The sequence below is a fragment of the Ambystoma mexicanum genome, chromosome 2p (genome assembly GCF_040938575.1).
Source record: "Ambystoma mexicanum isolate Mex_15411 chromosome 2p, UKY_AmexF1_1, whole genome shotgun sequence".
Taxonomy (NCBI): domain Eukaryota; kingdom Metazoa; phylum Chordata; class Amphibia; order Caudata; family Ambystomatidae; genus Ambystoma; species Ambystoma mexicanum.
The window spans coordinates 1253042788-1253066019 of NC_090923.1; the positions used below are offsets into that span (position 1 = coordinate 1253042788).

Here is a 23232-nt window from a genome sequence, read left to right on the forward strand (position 1 = left end):
GAACTGGGGGCAATGCATAGGCATCCGAAGGAATCTGCAATGCATCACCCAAGGAAATCTAACCAATGCTACTCCAAGAGGCAAATAGGACACCTGCAGTTAATGCAACTAGGCCCACCTGGTAGCGACCAGAGCATAGCAAGATGAGCCTAAGAATGGAATAGTTAATTTCCCATTTGTGGCTTGGGAAATTTAGCCTGCTTAGAAAACACGCTTTCGTGTTGACAGCGCCGGGAAGAATGTCCATGAGGGATATGCTGTGGCAGATGGCCCACTTTCAGATCAACATTGCCAGGTGACACTGGGGCGGAGAACTGGTACCTGCATCAGTTCAGGTAGAACATGGATGTAGCACTGTATCTGAAGAAAAACTTGCCTGCCCTTAACAAGTAGAAATGCCTTTAGGGCATTGAAGATGGCCTGTAACTCCAGAAGATTGATTTGAAGGAGTTTCTGTTGGAAGAACCATTGACCATGTGCCCCGAGATCCTAGTGGGTCGCTCCCCATCTGAGGAGATTAATCTGTGGTGATTAATTTGTTTTGTGGGAGCTCCAGCAACAGGACCCCGAATTAGACTGACTTGCTAGTCCCACCATACCAGGTCCTTGGATATCGATGCAGGACTCTTAGTACGGTCTAAATGCTTCCCTACGCACTATTTCCAGGAGTCCATTTGGTGAAGCTGTACAAGTCATTTTTAGGCGGGCTAGTGAAATACACAACGCTGTTTTAGGTGTGCAGCTCCTCTGGAACCGCCAGGCTGAGGGGATTTGTTTGCTCTGAAAATGCAACACCGCAAGTTATAGGTCGTGACTATGGGGGCAGAAAGATCTTTGTAGATTGAGAGTCCCATTCGAAACCCCAAAAGGTCAGTCTCTGGGTATGGCCACAATGAATTTCTCAAAATTGATGGAAAATCTAAGCTTGAACAAGTTGTCCACCAGAAAATAAGCAGAGACGGAAACTTCCTGGGCAGATGGTGCCCTCAGCAGCTAATTGTCTAGGTAAGGATGTATCTGCATACACCCATCCCCAAACCCACCTGAGCCTAAAGGAACTGGCTACTGCATTCATGAGCTTGGTGAAGCGACTCTGTGCAGTATGGTGCCCAAAGGGGAGAGCTCTGAACTGTGTAAACCTCCAATGGAAAATTGGAGCAACATGCTGCGGGTATGCATCCTTGAGGTCTACTGTTCAGCACCAGTATTTCTGTACAGCACCAAAACTCTACTGGCATGATCCTTTCATTTTCTGTTGTGGAGGAAAACACTGAAAGATTAGAGATCTAGAATTGCTCTCAGGCCCGCCGGGCTCTTCCTGAGCACAGAGAGGAGTCCTGAATAGAAGACTTGACCCTTCCATTCTGGGGCAGCCAGCTCTACTGCATTCCTCAAGAGATTATTCACCTCCCCCAGGAGTGAGGTAGGCCCATCTACATAAGAGGTGCAGCAGGAGCAAGGGTATTCATAGAGAAGTGATGGCCTTTGGAAATGACAGAATGAATCCATGGGTACTGGAAGATGCTTGCCAAAGATTTAGATGAGTGGGAGTTAGCAGCCGACAGGTGTTGAGTGAGGCCAAGTGTCCCTGTCTGGGGCAGTTGAGGAAGAGGGTCCCCCAAAGAAGCCCATAGATATTCTCCCACTCTTCTGTGGGTGCTGGGAGATCAATAATAATTTCTTGACCACCTACCCTGATCGCCCCAAAATTCATCAAATGTTATCTGCCTTGATTCCTGTGGATGAGAGGACAGATTTAGAACATGATTTGTCTAAAACATACAGATTTTCCAGTTTATGTGGTGGTCCCTCTTGCTCAGCTTGTCTATAGAGGAATAGAAAAGTTCCTGTATACTGAAATTCCAGCTAAGACCCTGTCCTGAACCTCCCGAGTGATTTGATCGAGTGCATCTAGGCAACTCTACACATATCAGTCCCTAAGGTCATTCTTTTGCTTGAAGGGGTATGGTGGACTGAAGTCTCTTAACAAATCCTTTGCAATTATCTTGGACCGAGCAAGGTTCAACTTGCGCTTATTTTTTTTGGATGAAAATCTCAGATCGCTCCACACAGCACACTGGCAGCGGCCAAGAGTGTCTGCATTGGCCTGCCTGAAATGTAGTGCAGTTCAGTGGTCATCAAATTGTGTGGCTGGTGCATGCGCCACCCCCTACGTGGGGCTCTGCAGGATGTCCAGGAGGGGCACAAGGCTCTTCCATAAGGGGACCATATCAAGTACTGGAGTAAATGCCAGATTTCTGTGGGCATGCTTTGGAGTAGGAAGTTGGCAGTGCCAGTGACTGATCGCATTTCATACGAAAGGATTTAAACCACTTAAACACTGAATAAATGTGCTGGCACATGCCACCATAGAAAGCCTTTGAAGATTTCTTTCATGACAGATTATGTCCTATTAGGCAAATTCGTGAGCCCTAATGCTGCTGTTCCACACCGCTTGGACAGCATGTAGTCATCTAAAATGGACAAGCTCAGTTGCGAATGCAAAGCATTCATACTTTTCGCATGGAAACCTTCCTAGAGTTGGCGGTCAGAAGCAGCTTTGGATGTCATGCTTAAGCTCCTCAGAGATGGGGGGGGTGGGGGGGAAGAGAGGGGGTTGGAGGGCTGTACCACCCATGTCAAGGCTCACAACCCTTGCATAAACAGACAAACTAAACACCTAGTACCAACGTAATGCTTGCCAGGGCCAGGACTAGCCTCAAGCGTCCAGGGTATTTTGGCACCAGCCATGCCGATGGTGGACGGCATAACCTTTGCCAACTGAATTAGGCTTTTGGAGCAGAGTTCGCTTTGGTACTAGAAGACCTACTACACCTCATGATGGCTACAATGACTGGCTTCAACATATTCAGTATTCATACCCAGACGTTACCTTGTGAAGCACCAACAGCACATCAGGGCAGCTACCCTGATGAGTTGGTCATTGATGGTATATTATCACAACCTCTCATATTGGGGAAAAGGGCATGTCTTGGATTGCTTCAGGTTCAAGTGGAACACACCAACATGTTTTAACCCTGCCCATAGTTTCTAGAAATTCTTGAAGCAGTAGCCTAACTTCAGCCTACTTGGGGATTGCAAAAGAAAGCCAGACAGAAGCGAAAGGGTGCAGTTTAAGCTGGGTATAACGTTGAGATCTGGGATCTCCAGACAAAATGAGTTTCTGCTTTTGAGGAATATTCATTGACATGCAGGATACTAGTCCTTACAGTAGTAGAAAGATCAGGAAAACGGATATTTTCCACATACGGTACAGGATATTTTCCACATACGGTACAGAAAAAAAAGGATATTTTCCACATACGGTACAGACTGCAATTTCCATAATGTGACCAAACTATCCACATCTTCTGTGAGATTAAAGGAATGTTACAAGTTCAGACCCACATTTCCCCAATTGAAATTATAGAATTAGGGCAGTGTTAAGCAGAGATGGTCTGATGCAAAGCAAGCATATCGAAACATTAAGGAAATGAGGCACAGAAAGGTTGCAGAAATGTGGCCTTACATCTCCTGCCGCATGCCTCTTGAAATCAATAGAAAGGCTGCAACAGTGGTGTTATGTCACACTCTTCAAGCACTGCCTGAGCCAGCTGAGCTAGCCACTTGTACTGTGATGTCATGCAAGTACCAAGTGGAATGTTGATGTATGAGTGAGAGAAGGCTGTGCTGAGTGTTCTGTTAATGGGTCAGTTGGTCCCTCCCTCCCTGGGTGATGGGTGCCGGTGAACTATCTATCTGTCTTAGTATCTATCTTATGTCTTATACCTTATGTCTTTATGTCCTATAACATGTAACTGAAGAACTGGAAGTAAACCTACTTATAAGAAACTTAACACAAGTATGGACATTGCTTTACTACAATGGCGACGAGGATCTCTGGAAGAAGAACTCTGGTGAAAGGGAAGCTGGAAGGGAAGGTGACTGCAGAGACCTGCTGCGGGAGGTGCAGGAACCAACAGGACCAAGGAAAGAAGAAGACATCACCGCCCCCAAGTAAGCATACCCATCACCCAGGGCGGACAAGGGAGGAGGACCATAGCGAGGACCATAGCAGATTGGATCAGCAGCCCGTTGCATTGGGAGTGCTGGTCCTTCAAGCCCATTGCCTTGGGAGTGAAGGGTCCCGGGGCATGAGAAGTCTAAGGGGTCCATGCAGCAAGGGTGGCCCTAGAATTTTCGATTGTGGGACAAAAGAAGAGGTGGTCCATTTAAGAAAAGTGCCTCTGGACTTATATGAACAGACCAGCAGCCTGTTTTCTACGGGAGTGATGTGTCTGTAGCCATAAGGAACATAATGGGACTGCAGGAGTGGTGAAATGCTCCTCAATATGATGGAAGGGTTTCTTTAAATTATTGAAGTAAAGAAAGGATAAATGTTTCTTTATACCCTTCATATCGGACTTAAATGGACGTGATATATATGCATGAAGTATGGTTCCTGGGACTGTTTAGTGCACGCATAAACAGGAGTCCGAGTATAGCGTGTAAACAGCATCGCATTGGAGATCACAGGAACCCAAGGGACCGTTGGTCCATTAGAGAACGCAGGAGTTTCTCTATCATCTACTCCCTATTTGAATGCGATGACGTCTGTCACCTGTAACGGGGAGTTGGCGGTGCGCTCGAACGTTCCGTTTGTTTGGTTCTTATTTAGTGCTTCATTGAACTTCATTAAGTAAGGGATCACCGCCCATTGTAAGTGTAGAGGAAGAACGTACCATCTGAGTAAGGGACCTTACTTTCTTGACACAACGTCGTGTCCAGTGATCCGGAAGATGCTCCGTTCACTTTTAAATAGTATTGAATGGTACGGAGACCAGGAAGGAAGTAACGATCCCGCGTTCAGTAACGCGCCCCATTCTACTGTGCAGCAACGAAACGATGGATTGGTCAGTGTGCCGCAAACCTCCTCCATTTAGGGGCGTGATGTAGAGGGCAACGTGGCGAAGTACTGTGGAAGGCATCCTTCGCTCACAAGGCCGGGTGCAGGTAACGCCTCTCCGCCTCATTATCGAGGCGCTATGCAGCGGCCAACATGTTGGTAGAATTGCTAAACAACACTACTTGTATGAGACTGTATAATGCTTAAATGCATGTTGAGATGGAGTTCATTTTGTTTTGCATTTAGGATTTAAGTTAAGAACTTAATGCAATGTTGGTTGTTGTTGTACTGAGTATTAGTGTGGGCTTTGGTGAAAACTGTTGTATGAGAATTGCTGGTCTGGTGAGTGTGTGTATGGAATGGATTAAGTCACTGCAGTTAGAATTTAACCATTTCTTTAATATTTGAAGGTTTATGGACTTTTTACACAGTTTACTGAAAGGTGCATAATTAAATGCAATGTGATACGGTGTGGAGCTTTGTGTGTGAATGAGCTAGTGTAACTTGTTGAGGATTTTTAGGTTCAATGAGTTTTATAGACTTTAGGAGTTTTAGACATTTAGAATTAATGCAGGACATGGATGAGCAAAAGAACTATGTAGGAAATATTTTGCATTTAGGATTAATGCAAAACATGGATAAGCAAAGAACTATGTAGGAAATGTTTATGTTAAATCACCAAGCCTAAAGAAATGTCATTTGTGGATTGTACATAAGGTTGACTGTGAATAAGTAAACCTGATGGATATGTATCTGGTTATGTGAGCTTAGTTCATGTTCAAATGACTTTGGGTCATTAATCTGTTTGGTAGGTTAGGAGTTAGGACAGTTAGGATTACCGTCCATCTGTGTTGAGATGGGGTAGCGCTTTTGCTTAAATATGTGCATTAGGTAGCGCCCCATGAGATGGAGGAAGCGCTTTTATTTAAATTGACGGTATTGAGGTAGCGCCTCATTTAGATGTCAATTGGTTGGCAATGGACACTTGTTTTAAGATGACCAAGTGTTGCTGGGAGGTAGGATCCATAGTAGTTGTGGATTTTGGTACATTGTATACGGAGGTAGCGCCTTGGTTTACTTAAGCATGGTGAGTAAAGTCCTCTTTTGGTTATGGGGACGTGAGGTAAATCCTGGGGGTAGCGCCCTTTCAGGTGCAGGAGTGAGTAAGTGGAGAAGTGCACTAAGGTGAGTGGGAGTTGTGGTCGGGTGATTTTAAGAAGATCTTAGGAATGGTAGTAGTGACCTGTTAGAAGAAGTCACTCTCCTCTGAAATGGACAGGTGGTTTTGTTGGATGAAGATGTGGTAGTGATTATCTTAGAATTAGCTGTTGTACTAGTTGGGGACGCCCTCTGGTGGTAACATTGGCTAAACGGAAATATGTTGTCCAAGATGAAGAGTTGTCTTGTAGTTTTCTTTTTGTGTTATATGTAAATTCAGGCCAAGGTACCCCAAGGTCAGGATTATGGGACTCGTCAGTGCTGCCATTGAGTTGAGCGTTTAGTCCAACCCATTGTTTTGTTGGTGGTCTTGGAGATGCCTGGCCAGTATCTTCGAGTTGTTGTAGGATCTGTTTATCTTGGTGTGGTTGAGTTGGGCTCTTCTGGCCTAGTCCTTTTGATGTATTTGTTTGTATATTCGTGATGTAGGCATAGTAGTGATATTTCAGCTGTGGTTAGCGGTTTTATGAATTCTCTCAATAGGTATGGTGATTCTGTTATTTTCCTGGATGTCTAGTATTGCGCCAGGATCACAAGCCATGCTTCAGGGTGGCAGCCTGGAGGCTCGCCTGTGGCAGGGGCGGGCGGAAGGATATATGTTATGTTAGCGAGTGTTTGGTTTGTAGGGTAGCTTTAGCCTGGTGTATAGGCTGGCATGTGTCTAGGGTGAGAGTCTAGAGTTTATCCGTGGCAGGGATAGACAGAAGGTGATTTGTGTTGGTATTGAGGGTGACCTGGATATGTAGGTGAAGTTTGGAATTGCATAGCTGTGGGATTTCTTGTGAAGCTGTATGGTGGATGGTGATGTGACTTGCCTATATGTAAAGTGCTTATTGTTTGTGTAGACGTTTCGGTAAGGAGGGAGATGTGTTATGTCACTCTTCAGGCACTGTCTTAGTATCTATCTTATGACTTATACCTTATGTCTTTATGTCCTATAACATGTAACTGAAGAACTGGAAGTAAACTTACTTATAAGCAACTTAACACAAGTATGGACATTGCTTTACTACAAGTGGGCTTTAACTTAAAATAAAAACGTTACTCACCGTTTGGACTACAGTACTCCTAGTCCCAAATCCCCTTTCCTCCATCCTTGTGGGCGTCCCCAGGCATGGAGACTGTACCGGAACCGTGAGCAGCGAAAAAAGTGAGCTTTAAATTTTGTCTAGTGTAGGAGAGCGCAGCACAGGGCGTGGAACCACCCACTAACCTCGTCCACCAGCATCTCACCTCAGTCCCCTTTTGACACCGACAATTGTAAACCTGGCCTACTGTTAATTTAGCTACTGGCATACTAGAGTGGAATGAGGTTGGGACATATGGAGGAAAGGGGACATGGGACTATGAGTACTCTAGTCACTATGGTGACTAACATTACTCATACGTCCCATCCCCTTTACTCCATCCTTGTGTGTGATTCCACCAAAACAAGACCACTGGGGGGCACGGACGCTTTAGCTGGATGCAAAGAGGTTCCTGGGAACCGGCTGTCCAAACTCTGCGTACCACCTGGAAGTGATGTCCAAAGAGGGTTTGCAGAACGCAGACTGTGTGCCCCAAGTCACCACCTTGCTGATTACCTCCCATGAAGCATGGCTCTGAAAAGGGACTGCTGTCACTTTGGCCCAGACCACATGCGCATAGATATCTGACGGCACCTTCTTGCCTGTAGCCTCTGAAATTGCCAGGACCATCCAACGGGCGATTGGGGCCTTGGATGCTTGGGTACCTGGGGCAGAGCCACCAAAAGTGATAAACGCCACCTCGGACCACCTGAAAGGCTTGTTCCAGGAGAGGTAAAACTTCAGCACACTCTGCAGATACAAGAAATGGAGCTCTTTCCATGTCAGACTGTGGATTAGGGCAGAAAACAGGGAGACATACCTCCTGATTTAGATGAAAGGAGGAAACCAACTTGGGCAGGAAATTGGGATGATGCGCAGAATCACTATCGTTGTGAAACACTGAATGGCTCACACGACGACAGCGTAGGCAGCTCACTAATTCTGTGCAACGAGATAAGCACCACCAGGTGCATTGATTTCAGCGTTACCCACTTGATATCGGCTAAAGCTTGGCTCTAAAGGTTTACGCTGCAAGGCCGCTAACAGCACATTTCGTTACCAGATGCGGCCTGTGCACCGGCTGAAACATCCCTGTTAGGCCCTTGAGGTGTGCTTTGACCACCGGGGTTAGCCGGCGAGAAAGTTTCATACACTGAATTTTTGTAGGCCCTGATGGCAGTCAGATACATGCGTCAAGTATCCACTTGGACCCCGGAGTGGTTCAGATATGTGGAAAAGGAGAGAACATAGTCAAAGGGGCAAGTGAGAGAGCCCACGCCTGAGCCCAATGGTGGAATCTAGTCCGCTTGCTTCTGTACTGCCAAAGAGTGGAGGACTTCCTGAACTCCTATATAATGTTCCAATTGCTCATAGAGACCTGCACAGTGTGAAGCTTTACCTGATCAGGAGCCATGTCGAGACCAGCAGCTTGCCTCAGTCTGGGTGTTCCACTGCCCTCTGCTGCTGCGTGAGGAAGCCTGTGCTGAGGATTGGAAGATGGACCGGGCCTTGCAGCTGCAGAAGGTCCGAAAATCATGTGTGTGGAGAGGGGAGCCGAAAAGGTCTTGTGTGGTTCTCCGTTGCTTCTGCCTGTGCTTGCTCGGCGACCTGTCTGGCTGGCGAGCTCCCAGATCGTGAAACCCCTTGAACCTTCCAAAAGAGCGTGGCTTGACGCCTGGCTACATAAGGATTGCCAGGATTTAGCCGTCTGTGTGGACATTTTCTTTATAGTCAACTCGTCATCCGTGGACGAATGGAATAAGTCTGAGCCCTCGAAAAGGGAGGTCAAGGATCCTGTCCGGCACATCCACCGAACAAACCTGGTTGCATGCATCCACGCAGTTTTCTGCATCTCAACTTCAAGGTACATGCCCCTGCTAGCCTTGTCGATGTGCGAGACTGGACTCCAGGCAGTCATACGCCACTCTGCGCGCTTCCGCCAAACCTGCCCTGTAAGCGACCTGGCTATCCAGCGTTAAGTTTAGGAGACGGGTGTTAGGCAGAAACCTGTGCAGTTCCCTCTGGGACCACTGCAAAAGATTTAAGACTACAGGTGGTTGGCAGTAAACCCAATTGGTAGCAGTCTGTACCACCCAGATTTACCTGGTAGCTGTGGCTGAGCAGTCGGACTTCTCTCAAGAAGAGTTAGGCAGTATACAGAGTATTCACGATAGGTCAAAAGAACACAGTAGAACAAGCAAACACTGACCAGAGCTTGGTGTAAAAGAGATATAATTATTTATTTAAAAACACATCTAGTTAAACACACTGGCACTAATATCAAGCAGTTCAAAAACACGGTCACTAAAAGATAAACACTCCCTTCAACGATTATTAGACAAGTCTTAAGTAAAGCAACACTTATTTTCAGACAGCGGTGAAAGCTTAACGAAGATGGCACTCTAATCAATCGGTGTAAACGGGAGAGAAAGGCAGCGCAAAGATAGAAACAGATTCCAACACTTTCGGACAAACACAGTAGGAGAGAAAAGCAGGTTAAAACCGTAAAGTCAAAGTTAACAAGGCCGGACCCACTTTAAGAGGCTCCGGTCGAAATGTGTCCAAGGTCACAAGGTTGAAAGTGCCCAAAAGTCTCACAAAAAGTTGGACCAAAAAGAAAGGGACCAGTTAGATGGTGAAGACGGCCAGCCCAGTCCAGAAGGTTAAGGGATTATTGTTACCTTATAGCAATCTTTAGAAAGGGAGGCCTGGCGGACAGTGTACCTTTAAATGGTGAGAACGCTCCAGCGGGGGCAGTTGTTCCTGGCAGCAGGTGCAAGTCGGTGCTTCGTCCGGAAGAAGAGAGGATCTCGTCGGGGAGGAAAGCAGGGGTCCGTTGCACTGCCAGGGAAGAAACCAGCCGCAGAGTTCTCAATTAAAAGGAGCGGTCCTTTTATTCGCGGTCCAGTGGTAAGTGGCTATCCGTTTGCCAGAGTGCTTGGCACGGGCAATTCGACCACAAGACGTCCTGGGATGCGAGCAAAGAAGGTAAACTGGTTGTGCCCACCAGTCAGGGGAAGAACACTCTCCAGCAGGGAGATCTCCTCTGTCGTTGGGAAGTGGTGAATCGATTCAGAAGGGCTCCACCGGTGGTGTCGTCGTAGCAGGTCAGCTCAGCTTCTCCCTCGTCAGATTTTCAGGTCCTGTGGCGACTGCTGAAGTCGAGTCCCAAAAGCCCTGCTTTTATGCAGCACACCCCCATTCACTCAGCCTACCTGTCAATCAAACATGCTAAGTGGTGAGCCGGCCGGCTCACCACTTGGGCCAATCACACGAGTGCGACTTGAGTTAACAAGGTAACTCAGTCCAGGGTGCCTAAACGCCCTCCCACACTCCATGTGGTACCCAGACAGAGTGGCACCACTTTTGGAGGCTTCTGTGGAGAAGCCCACCAAAAAGTGGAACAAAGGGCTCGACCTTTGGTTTGGAGTTACAGAGGCGAACACAAACGCCATTTTAAAACCGAGTTCTGGCAGAAAATACCAACTGGTGAATTAATATTAAATAAATAAACCGGCGGTATGTTAGAGGCTATGTTAAAAAGTATTAGCCTCGAACAATGGGAAAATCCCATGGAGATATATTCGCGGTTGAATATAAAAAGTAGTATCCACTGCCACCAGCCAAAACTCGACGAGGGGGGACGGGACAGTGCCCCCTCGAATAAAAGACCCAGGGGCAATCGAATTGCCCCTACCAGTACGTCCACAATATGATGGTTTGTACTGGTTCTGTTAGTAATTTGGAACCAGTAAAGCCAATGGTGACTTTACATGCCCTGGGAGACAGTAGTCAGTACCAGGGTATGGAGTCTATGGTGGGGGGTCACTATGACACCCCGGTGTTACTGCACAGAGGGTGCGGTGTAACACATAGAGAAAACATATGACACCCTATGGAGTAAAAGACCCCATAGCCCATGAAACACATTAACATTCAAAGGAACACCACAAATCATGCCCAAGAGTGGGTGAAAAAGTCTCACTCTTGGCAGGAGAAAAAAAACAAACTCCCGAAATCCAGCAAAGCTGCTGGGGGACTCACTAGGTTATGAAATGCAGCCTAAACAGAGAATTCTCCCTAACAACGGGGGGAGCGGGGGATGACGATAACTCCCAAGTCCTCTTCGCGAATGACTCAAGAACCTTGCCTTCCTTCAAGAGGCAGCTGGTAGCAGAGTCCGCAGCAGACGCGGAAGGCTTAGAGTACAAGGACGCAGTTGCCACGACAGAGGAGTGAGGGTGAGCCACCAGCAGCACCTGCTCACTCTCCAGGCGCCGGAAGAGGCCATCCAGCCTTTATACAGCCGCTCCAATACCTTCCTCGCATGGGTGAGGACGTCCTTCTGCAAAGCGATGCTCGTAAAGATTTTTTAATTTTTTTTTAAACTATTTTTATTTTCCATAATACAACCATAATAACTTAGACTTGCAACCATATATACATTGCAATACTTCACAATTTCTGTCTGTCTGCTCCCCCCCACCCCAACCTACATCGCACCTCATGAATCCACCACCTCCTTCCATTGCCCCTCACCCACCACACTAGTGTCACCTCCCTCCTGTACGCGGAATATCTCAGAATCTTTAATTTCCTGTGCAGAAGTGGCCAAGTCTGCAATCAACTGCCTCCAAGTGTCCACCCGCCCCTTCCTCACGTTCTGTGTTCCTACCGACTGCTTCTTGCCAAACCACAGTTTCTGCTTTTCAGCAGGTCGCTCCACCACACCTGCATCGAAGGAATTGTCTGCGCTTTCCACCCCATCGCTATCCTGCGTTTTGCCAGTATGTATGCGAGGTCCTTCAGCTTACTCACATGTTTAGCTCTCTTGGACCTAATGAATACCCCTAGCAGACAAGCCAGGGGGGATCCGATTTCCAGGGTGATAGCCACCTTTGCCAATGCCTGGGCTATCTCCTCCCAGAATCTACCAATCTCTATGCAGGTCCAAAACATATGGATCAAATCTGAATTACCCTCTCTACACTTCGGGCACGACTGTGTTGCTGCTTGGCTAAACTTTGCTATTCTATTTGCGGTTAGGTATGATCTGTGTGTTATGTATAATTGGATTTGTTGGTGACTTGCATTTCTAGACACCTTTTTGTGGTACATCATAACCCTAATTCCCAATGCTTCCGACATCAGTTCTTGCAAGTCTGCCTCCCAATTTTGCTTCGTCTGCCCCAATTCTTTCCCCACTTTGGACATCAGTAGCTCATATATCCGCGAGACTTTTTGACCACCTTCCGACACATCATAAAATGTCTATCGTCTTGTCTAATTGCAAGGGTGCTTCGGTCGCCGGCCATCTACACCCAAGATTCCTCAAAAGGCAGGAATTGTGTGACTGGTTGCCCTTTGTGCACGCCAGTGTCCCTTGTCAATTCCCCAAAAACCTTAGGCACACCCTCGTTTATCATGTCCCCCACCATCGCCACCCACTTAGGTTCCCAGTACTTCCTCACATTTAATCTAATTGCTCATCAACCCCTTCTAGAGCAACAAGCGGTATCTGTGGGGAATACAGTGTTACGTTCCACGTCAATTGGCAGGCTCTGTGCCATATTACACACCCCAGCCGCAACAGCAGGGGCGAGCGAATTTTGCGAGGGTCTTATCCATACCACTTCGTTCAGAAAGAATGGGCACTCCTTGTTTGCAGCAGTCATGATTCGGGTGTTTGATCATCTGACAGCCATTTAGCTACAAATTGTAACCGACTAGCAACAAAATACACTTAGAGGTTGGGCAACCTTATGCCCAATCGTTCATACGAGTTCAGGAGCTTCCAAAGTGCCCCCCTGCACCTTGAATTATGCCACAAGAAGCTCCTGCATATACTGTGCAGATTTTTGAAGAACGGCTTTGGTATCACAAATGGGACCTTTGCAAAATAATGGAGGAGTCTCGGCAACACCATCTTTAGCATTGCTGCCCGTCCCATCATAGACAACTGCAATCGGGCCCAGAAAAGACATGGGGTTTTCAATTTTGTTCACTGCTCACTGTGTTGTGTGTGTTCTGTTTGAGGATCATGATAAATGTCCACCCCCAGGTACCGGAATGTGTCCAATTCCCATTTGATTGGTAGCACCAACAATATGTGCACAGGTCGGCCAACATATCCCCCTAAAGGGAACAGACTACTTCTGTGGGTCCATTGGTGAGCCCGACAAAGCTGCATGCTGTTCCATCACATCTAGAATATATTGCAAATTAGGCTTGGGGTGCTGCAAGTACAGGAACATGTCATCTGAGTACAATGAGATCAAGTGCCTCCCTCCCGGTGTTCCTATGCCTGCCTATTCATATTCCTTCCGTATATAGACCGCGAGCGGCTCCAAGAGCTAAAATGAAGAGCATCGGGGACCACAGGCATCCTTCTTTGTCCCTTTGCTTAACTGCCATTGTTCTGAGATGATTGTGCCCGTTTTGACCCTAGGTAACGGTTCATTGTATAGCAGTCGCACCCCTTTGTTAAACGTTGGCCCCATACCCAACTTCACTAACACGATAACAGCCAAGGTCACCTGACCGAGTCAAACGCCTTCACTGCATCTAGTGATGCCACCACAAATTGTGTATTTCCTTGGGTGCAATCTGTTACACGGTGCAATCTTCGCAGGTTACTGGTTATTCCTATGTGGGACATATCCTGTCTGGTCCGAGTGTATAAGCTTGGCTATAATCGTTTTGAGCCTTAATGCCATTACTGTTGTGAGAATATTCCCAACTTGATTCAGTAACGAGAGGGGCCTATATGAGCCACAGTCTGTATCTGGCTCATTTGGTTTAAGGAGGGGGACAACGATCGATTCTCTTAGGTATCCGGGCAGTCGGCACGTGTCGAGTGTCATTAAGCATTTCCAGCAGAGAAGCCAGGATTTCCATCCTGTATTCTTTATAGAATTCACTGGGAAGCCTGTCTGCTCCTGGGACCTTGCCAGTCGGTAAGTCTTTAATCACATACTCCAATTCTTCTATCATGATGGGGACTTTCAGCCCGTCTCCCTCTTCTGCATTTAGCTTGGGCAGACTAATCTCTGACAATGCTTCCTGCACCTCCGTCATATCACACTCCATGGTTTCCTCATACAATCGCTGATAATAGTCATAACATTTATTTACTCCTTCCTGCGTCTCACACAACACTCCATCCGTTCCCACAATTGCTCTAACGGTCTCTCGTTTATATAGCCAGGCCAACAATCGCCCTGGATTCTCCCCTTCTGTGTGCTGACTCTCAATATATTTCCTGTAGCTTAAGTTGCTCATCCTAGCCCAATATTTCCAACAATCATTTTGTAGACGGGTCACCTCCTTTCCCTCTCCTAGCGACCTCTCCTGCTTGTGCTATGGCTTCCAGACTACCTTCTGCTTCCTGCAAGTCTTGTGAAATACCAGCTTGCATCCCTTTCGACTTTGCTAGCCCCCCTCTCGCCACCACTTTAAAGGCCTCCCACAGTGTACCTGAAAATTTCACACTGCCCTCGTTATACTTTAAGTATTCCTTCACCTCTTCCCTCAGATGTTCTCGGATCCCTGCGTCTCTGCCTCAGATCGAAGTCTTCATGACCACTAAAGGAGCATGGTCTGAGAGGACCCTTGCTTTGTATTCAGCAGACCTGATAAACTCTCCCAGAAGTTGTCCCCCCCCACAAACATGTAATCTAGCCTTGTGTAGAAGTTCGTAGGAGCAATGTAGTGAGCATATACCCTGCCTTGCAGATACATTGTTCTCCATACGTCTGCCAACTTGAATGAGTAACAACGTGTTTTAGGCTTTCGATGCAGGGGCTGAATGAGCAACTTTATCATCCGATCTGTCCAACAGGTTCAACGTGCAATTAAAATCTCCTCCCCATATCAACGCACCATCACTCTACGGGCCAATGTTGGGATTATAGGGATCGAAAATAGGCAACTGTAGCATGATTTAGGGCGTATGTGTTAACACATTTCTCTATTTTCCACCATTCCCCGTAGTAGTACCATCCTGCCATCCATCTCTGGGAAAGTCTGGAGGACCGTGAATGGGACTTTCGGGGCCACCCATATCACTACTCCTCTGGCATATGCAGAGTATGTCGAACCAAGGGTCACCCCTCCCCACTTCCGTGCCAAGGTGTCTTGTCTGTCTTTGGTCAGATGTGTTTCTCTCAGGAGGGCTATATCTATTTTTTGGCTTCTTATATATGCCATTACCAGATTCCTCTTAATGTAGCTATTCAAGACTGACATTCCAGGTTACTTTAAGTTCACCCATCTTCTTTAAACGTTTCCATTCTCACTCTCCAATTGTCACCTTCGCCCTCCTTCCACTGTGAGATTCTGTAGGCCAACTCCCCTCTAACTACCCCAACTCGCTTCCCACCCCCTCCCCAACAGTTCCCAACGGTTGCCCAACTCAGAATCCAGAGCTCAGGCCTCCCACATCTTGCTCCTATTCCAGCACTAATGCCAGTATTTGGAGTGCAGCAGGAGGATCCCGGACTACCAGTATCCTAAAGTGTATAAATAAATGTTGGCGATAGCGTGATTCCTGGCACCGCTTAGTTCAAAGCAGCACCAGTGATTCCTGCAATCAGCTGACTGAAATTAGCATTCAACTTTCCAACTCAATTGTCAATATCGGATTATTACGCAATGGCCACTGAGCGGCTCAAATGTACATTGTTTAAACATTGCAGATTCACTTATCACTATTGCTTCTCGCCTAGTCTCCTTCCTCAGTCGGCATGTTCATCGTGTCCATCCACTTGTCCACCTCTTCCGGAGTCTCGAAAAAACTAGCGCAGTCTATGTAGGACCATCATTTTTGCCGGATACATGTATTTAAGGTTAGCTGCACGTAGCCGCCTCTTGACTGCCACAGTTCATCCTTTGCTTCTGCACCAGTATAATCTGGGTATGCCGTGATGGTCGCTGATGCCCAGCAGATCGTTCCTCCTTTCCGAAAGTGTTCCAAGATTCTTTCCCTGTCCTCGTAATTTTGTATCTTGGCTATTATCGGCCAGGGTGGGGCTCCTGGCAGTGGTTTCCTTGTCAGTGCCATACGCACTCTTTCCACTGTGAACCCTTGGGTGAGTGTCCCAACCCCCATTTCCTGCAACAGCATATTTTCAATGAAGTCCGTCGGGTTTGGACCTTCCTTGCCTTCCGGTAGCCCAACAATCTGTACATTGTTTATTCGTGCTCGGCCTACCGCCACCTCTGCTTTGCTTTCGAGATTCCGCACTTGCTGCTGCAGTATGCAGACTTCCTGGGAGTTTTCTTTGCAACTGCTTGTGTTGGCTTTCACCTCAATTTCACAACAATACTGTTTGCGTCGATTATAAATTCCAATGCGGACTTCAGCTCAGCTAAGGCTTCTAGTATCCGTTGGTCGTTCCGCTTGGGGGCCTCTTCTCGTGCCTCTTGCGCTGTTGATTTTGCACAGTCCACCATTTGTGCAGGTTTGGCAAATACATCTATAGATGATTGCTTTCCTTTGTTCTTGTTTGACTTAGATGCCATTGTTGTGCTCACCTGCACTGTGGCGCTCTCATCTGCCAAGTTCAGCATGGTGCAGTTTCTCGTCTATTGTGGTACCGTGTTGAGTGATGTCCTTGTGGTCATTCCGTTTAGCACACTGTTTCCATATACCTTCTTGGGGTTTGTACTGGTCTTGAAGCCCACTGCCTGCTCTGGCGTCACCTCGAAGTATAACTCTTAGTGGGGATTCACTGTTTATATCTCCTGCACCCTCCACATCACCCCTGTGTCTGCCGGTGCTTCAGTGGGAGTCTCAGGAGTCTGGTGGTAGTGTATCGGTCCACTCAGCCTTCCACCATACACTGTTACCCCACCCTCTTGTGTATTTCAGCACTGTCCTAGTACTTGCCACTGGCTTCCAACAGCCCCAGTGGTTACCACCTTGACGTATTTGTTGCTGTTTCCCGTGAGCATGGCACATCTTGGTTTTATTGGGTAAATACCCCTTCCGGGTCCAGGCTGTCCTGCTCCAGCGGAGCCTATAGATCACAAACCATGCTTGATTCCTATGCTCTCTCCCGGGTTCTGCTGCCTCTCCTCGGAGCTGCTATACCATCAAGCTCCCAACGGCACCGCCCCACCTATATGTCAGCTCACTTGAATAGCTTGGTCTCTTCCAGAAGGCAGGAGCGCTCTGGGTGTGGATGTGGCCCGTGATGTTGCGTCCTTCAGGGATTGTGTGCTCTGGCGTATTTTGTGGGAGCCGAAGTTATGGTAAATCTAGTTATGTCCATATAGCTGTTTCAAGAGCCTAGGCACTTCCTTACACCGCCCCGGCCCTCTGCTCCTGTTGTCAGCCAACACTTCTTCCTCATTCTGCCCTGGCTTCCTTCCTTCCCGGCTGTGCTGCCTGGATCCAGGGCATCAATTTGCTCCTCCGTCTGTATTGTCACAGTACTATCTTCTGCCCGGGTCGTGCCGCCTTATCTTCCCTCCCCTGTGCAGCAGAAAGCAATATGCCTTTCCCCCTCTCTATGTACTGGACGCGGCAGTCCAGTAGCTCTTTGTTCTAACTTACGTGCAGTATTTCCCAATGTTGTTGGCTGTCTGCCGCATGCACCAGTCTATCCCAGTATAGTGCACTTTCTGTGCCTCCTACGTGTATGGTATTCTGTCGCTCCTTATTTACTGATCAGTTTCAAGATTACGGGAGGCTCAGTCCCTGCCTTCCCAGTGCCTGGTACTGTATCACCTTGTAAAGTGTCCAATGTACTTATTTCGGCTTTCGCGGGAGGGTTCTCTCCTGTAACCCTATGCAATCTTGGTTTCGGACTTTCCTCGATGTAATGCCTCCGATCGTTACTCTTGTTACACTGAATACCGTTTACCAGCTGCGCCAGTGGCCATGTGTACCTGCATCCATCTACAACCGGATTGGGTTGCTGTATTCTTCCAGATGTAACTGCAGTGGTTCTCGGAATGGATCGCTCCCTCCCCCTGTGCGTGTGGGCTTTGGCAGTTAAATGGCAACTTCCTCCGTCTTGAGTTCAGTGTTTCTTGCCTCGTGTGATCGTCTTCTGTATACGATCTCACCCGAGGATCTCACCCAGTGTAATGCACTTACTGCGCCTTACCTGCATGTGGGACTCCGCTGTTTTCCAAGTCTTAGTCACTTTCCTGGCTTCAGAGCCTCCGTCCTAGTCTTCCTGGAGCCTGTTACAGTATCGCCTGAAAAGTATCCAAAGCAATTACATTGAAGTTCCCCATAGGGTTTTGCCACGCAACCCTCTATGGTCTCCGATTCCAGGCTTACTTGATGATATGCGTCCGATCCTTTCAATTGTTACACTTTTGTCTCCATTCGCATGACGTGCTAGTGCATCGGCGGCCGTGAATTTAGTCTGCAACTATTTACAGCCCTAATGACATGATGCAATGTCCGGGCACCTTCGGTTCTCCTCCCGGATTGTCCTGTGTAGGGCACGTAGTGCCGGGAGCTCCGGCGCGAGAATACCCACACCTTGGACCCTCTGGGTAGGCTCTGTCCCTTCTGCCTGCCTGCTTTCCAGTTTCTGTACGGGCTTGTACGCTCATCAGCACTGTGCTTATCTGCAAGCCTGCTTTCCGTCCTTTTCCACTCCTTTGTTTCCAGCCGGACGGGGTCTGATCCAGCCGCAACCGTGTCACAGGCCCTCTTCATTCCTTGCCGTGGCATGTCGGCTCAGTCCTTTGTTCTCGTCCGGCCGCCATCTTGTTACTTTGTTGTTGTGGTGCTGCAACTCTTCTCCAGCTCCCAGCTTGTACTGCGGTTCACTCCGAAATTATGATCATGTTGTGCCTGGATCATTCATGAATCCGCAGATCCAAAGTTCCGCATCCTAGACAGCTTCAAGCAAATCTTCTCTTCAGGATCATTAAGGATCGGCAGGAGCACCACAGAGTCACATCCCATCTCATGGCTCTGTAGCCACGCCCCTCTGCCCGTACTGGATGTTGCTGGAAGTGACAGGACCACTGCTAGGACCGCCAGTTCCTACTGAACCTGGTCTGGCAGCGGGAGCACCAAAAAGGGTTGCCTGGGGGCAACACTTGAGGAAGGACATCCTTGATGAGCTCCTTCAGGAAGCACGCCATCTGCTGCAACCGCATGAGGAGCAGGAAGTGTTTGGAGTACCTGTCCTCACACTCTGGTTTGTCGGTATGCAGTGAAGGAGCGGGGGCACGGCCCTCTTCAGCGCTAGGCCTTCTGTCCTATGCGGAATGCCTAGGCACCTGAGAGGGGTACTCGAAGGGCTGTCTTGTACACACAGTGTTGGGCTACGTGCCAGAGCCAAGCCCTGGGAAAAGCAGGCCGTTTCTCCCTTGCGCTGCCCACTGCGAGGGTGAAGGGGCCACAGGCGGTCTAATGTCTGGCTCTGAAATGGCTGCCGAACGTGCAGGCTTCACCACGTGCTTGTGTGCCATTTTGTGGGCTTGTGTCACGCCCTGGGGCAGAAGGCTCGAAGGCCCGGGGTCCCGAGTAGGGTCCAACATTGGTGCAAGTCACAGGCTGATTATGGGCCGACCCGAGGAACTGCGCTGACCTCTGAGAAAGCTCTGGAAGGTCCTTTGCCATCAGCTAGAGAACTGATAACTGAGTACAGGACTGCCCCTCAGGGCTTGCACCTAGCTCTAGAGCCTGAAGGCCCCTTGCACCCCAGTGTGTTGAGAGCTAGGAAGCCCCCCGGAGGCAGGCCCGAAAGCCCCCCCCTCGGGCATGGGGGCCTTTAACATTGACAGCCTCAGGCCTGCCCCCTGTAACAGGGCCTGAAGACCCCTTCCACCAGCGACCTGAGAAGGAGTGTCCGGCCTGGGGTGCCTTAGAAAACAGGTGATTCATCTCCTGACAAGACGACCTTGACACCAGATGCTTCGGAGGTGAAGTGTTGAAGATCTCCCTCCAGCAAGACAGTTTATTCTACAAGGACCATGGCACGAGAGAGCCACCCATTGCGCATGCATCCCAGAGATGATCAGGCTACAGGCATTCCAGACAGAGGGCGTGGGGGGTCTGATGGCAGAAGAGAACAGTCGCACAATGTGCAACTGATGAAACCTCATGCAAACGACATGTGCCGGCGAGGCAAGGCACCGAAAGATGTAGTGATATTCCAGCAAAAATCTGGGGAAGCACGCGTAGCTCCAAAAAAGAAAGCCTGTGCAAGCTGCCAGGTCGGTTCCAATCCTTGCATAAAAAGGGGACTGAGATGAGGCCCCGGAGGGTGTTGGGGGGCGCGGGGAGTGGCGGTTCCACGGCCAGGGCTGCACCACGCATGCTAGACTAAATTTAAAAGGGAGGCTTACTTTGTTCACTGCCACAAGTTTCCGGTACCGTACCCAAGCCATGGGATGCCCACAAGGATGGAGGAAAGGGAATGGGACATACCAGTATGTTAAAATCTAATTATAATAGATGGGATGAGGGGCTCAGCGAATACAGCCTAATGGTTACCAAACATCATGGGGCCTGTACATCGTAATCACTGCTGGGTAAAATGGGTTTTGGGAAGGGAAATGGAAAACAAAATAACTTGAGATCTGGTCAATGACACCAGGTAAATTCAAAGTATAGCACCTTCCAATGTTTCAGGAATCAGCCAAGCTTTATAGCGTAGTATGTTGCTCAATTCAGTTCTGAATTATGGAATTCAGGAGGTGCTTTTACTTTGGCTAATCAAGAAGTGCAACGCAACACTATCTACAAAACCTTAAAAAGGACATCTAGGCATTTCCAAGCGGTTAATAAAGTAGCACCATTTGTTAGATACCTCAAAGATTTCTTCTCTAGATACTTCAATTCTACAATGACCAGCTTGCGGTTGCTGCAGCGACAGTTCATGTCTTAAGACTTTAAGTTTCTGTACTAAGTCCCGTTCATATCTCTGTGCAGGCAGCTCCTCGTCTTCCAAAGACCCCTCAGTTTGCATATGCACAGATTGGCTTGGTTCCTTTAACTGGGATTGATGGCTGCGAACACAGAAGAATACAAGGTTACAGAGGAGACGATTAAATTACTCTTGCGCTACTTATGTAGGGGAATGGTTCATCATTGCAATGATGCAGCAGAAATACTTGGTGCTAATTTTCACAATGCGTACGTAAACATTACTTACCCAACAGTATCAGGCAGCATCTATTAAACTCACGGTACATAATTAGCCATATAGGGGTCTATACAGATTACTGCACTTGTTTTTTTAGGGAGTTTGAAATGGGTGTCGACAGCTGCATGGTTCCCTAAATGCCTCTAAAATTCATGCACCTACAACAACCGTCAGAATAGACACCATATGCCGATGGCCTTTTTACACCTACCAAGGGTAAGGATTTAAAAATCTATAAACCAAAGGAAATAAAGTCTCCCAAAAGCAAGCACATAAATGTATATACTACTTCAGACCCATTTCTACACACAACCCGTGTGATAAACTTTAATTATTTTTTTAGACCACCCTGTCCCACCAAAGAATCCGCTCTGGATTTAATAGCCATGAAATGCTTGGTGAACATTTACACTAACCACTTTGCAAATATTAAGCAATGGCATATTTGCTAAATATGCGATTGTTTCCCATATAGTTCTTGGGACCGGGCCCTAGGTTTGAGTTCTAGTGTTGTTCGCCATTATAAAGGATTGCTCTTTAAACTGTAGATTCCATCTATAGCCTATGTGATACACATACATTGTTCCTTACAGCAAACCAATGAACTGTATAGCGATCACAATGTCTTATTTTAGTTAAATGTTACATAGCAGGTTTCCAAAATTTAGCATATGCACTTTGTTCGGCCTTGGACTGAATCTTTGAAGACTACCGGAAGTTCATCATTTGATAGGCATGAAAATTGAAAATTACCTTTGGCAAAGACCAAGATTAGGTTTTAAACACTACCCTATCTCTATGGATATTTGGGAAAGGCACATACACCGACAACCCAGGAACTAACTTGCCATCCTGATAGAAGTGAATGTGGTTACCAAGGCGACCTGCAATGCTAAACGTTACCCACATGTATGAATCTGTTTAAAAGGTGGAAGCAAGAGCCCGTGGTAGAACTACATTCAGATCATATTTTGAGGCTATTAGGTCTACTTCGGGGGTCCATTTTTTTATCTCCTCATAAAAGCTTTGCACTTTTCACCGTTCACTTGTGTGGGAGGTTTTGTTCCTACATTAACTTTGAGAATTATTTGTCAGAAAGATGGGAAAAAACGAAGTTATAAACCAAAGTGACTAACCCACTCCTAGACCATAGTCTTCTTTCCTCCATACTTGTGTGATATTCCATCCTTTGGGACAGGACCGGAGCACTTTTTGATAGCATCAAAAAATAATGTCCTTTTATTTTTAGGTGTGGCTATAGCCCCACCTACTTGAGCCCTGCCCAGCGCACCACCCTTCAGCCCATTTCTATTGCCAAGGTCGGAAGACATATGAGCAAAATGATGGAACCTTTTAGAGGGGAAGGCGGGCATGCATATGGAGGAAAGGGGACTAGGAGTATGTTAGTTACTATGGTGAGTAACTTTGTTTTACTGCTATGTCCCCATCCCCTTTCCTCCATACGTAGAAACTGGGAGGATGGAACAACTCGAGGGGTTCTTAAGAACCACCTGACTGAACTGAGCATCCACTCGTGAACTTCACTCGAGACAATGTTTACAAAACACTGAGGGAGAGGCCCAAGTGGCAGCCTTAGTGATAGTTTCCCCACAGAACATTTAGTTGCAGGTGTGCATGGATGCCATTGGGGCTTGAAGTCCCTGAACAGTGTAAACTTCTGAAATGCAGGAGATTATCCAGCAGGAAAATGGAGGCTTGAGGCCCTTGATCCTTTTGGATTCCCAAATGTGACAAAAGGTTGGAGGTTCTGAAGTATTTTGTTCTTTCTAGATAGAACTTTAGAGCCCTCCTAATGTCAAGGTTGTGAAGGACCCGTTCGGTGTCTTACGCAAGGTCTGGGAAAACAACTGGTAAAGAAATAGACTGATTAATATGAAATTCAAAACACAGACACAGA

At 47.5% G+C, this 23232-nt stretch overlaps 1 protein-coding gene across 1 annotated transcript in view; it reads right to left on the minus strand.

The window, feature by feature from the left end:
* SMURF1 (SMAD specific E3 ubiquitin protein ligase 1) overlaps nucleotides 1–23232 on the minus strand; it is a 1020511-nt gene that overhangs the window by 302746 nt on the left and 694533 nt on the right. Inside the window, exon 10 of the mRNA XM_069645560.1 lies at nucleotides 20979–21177. Coding sequence (XP_069501661.1) covers nucleotides 20979–21177 — 199 coding nt within the window. The remainder of the gene's footprint in view (nucleotides 1–20978; nucleotides 21178–23232) is intronic.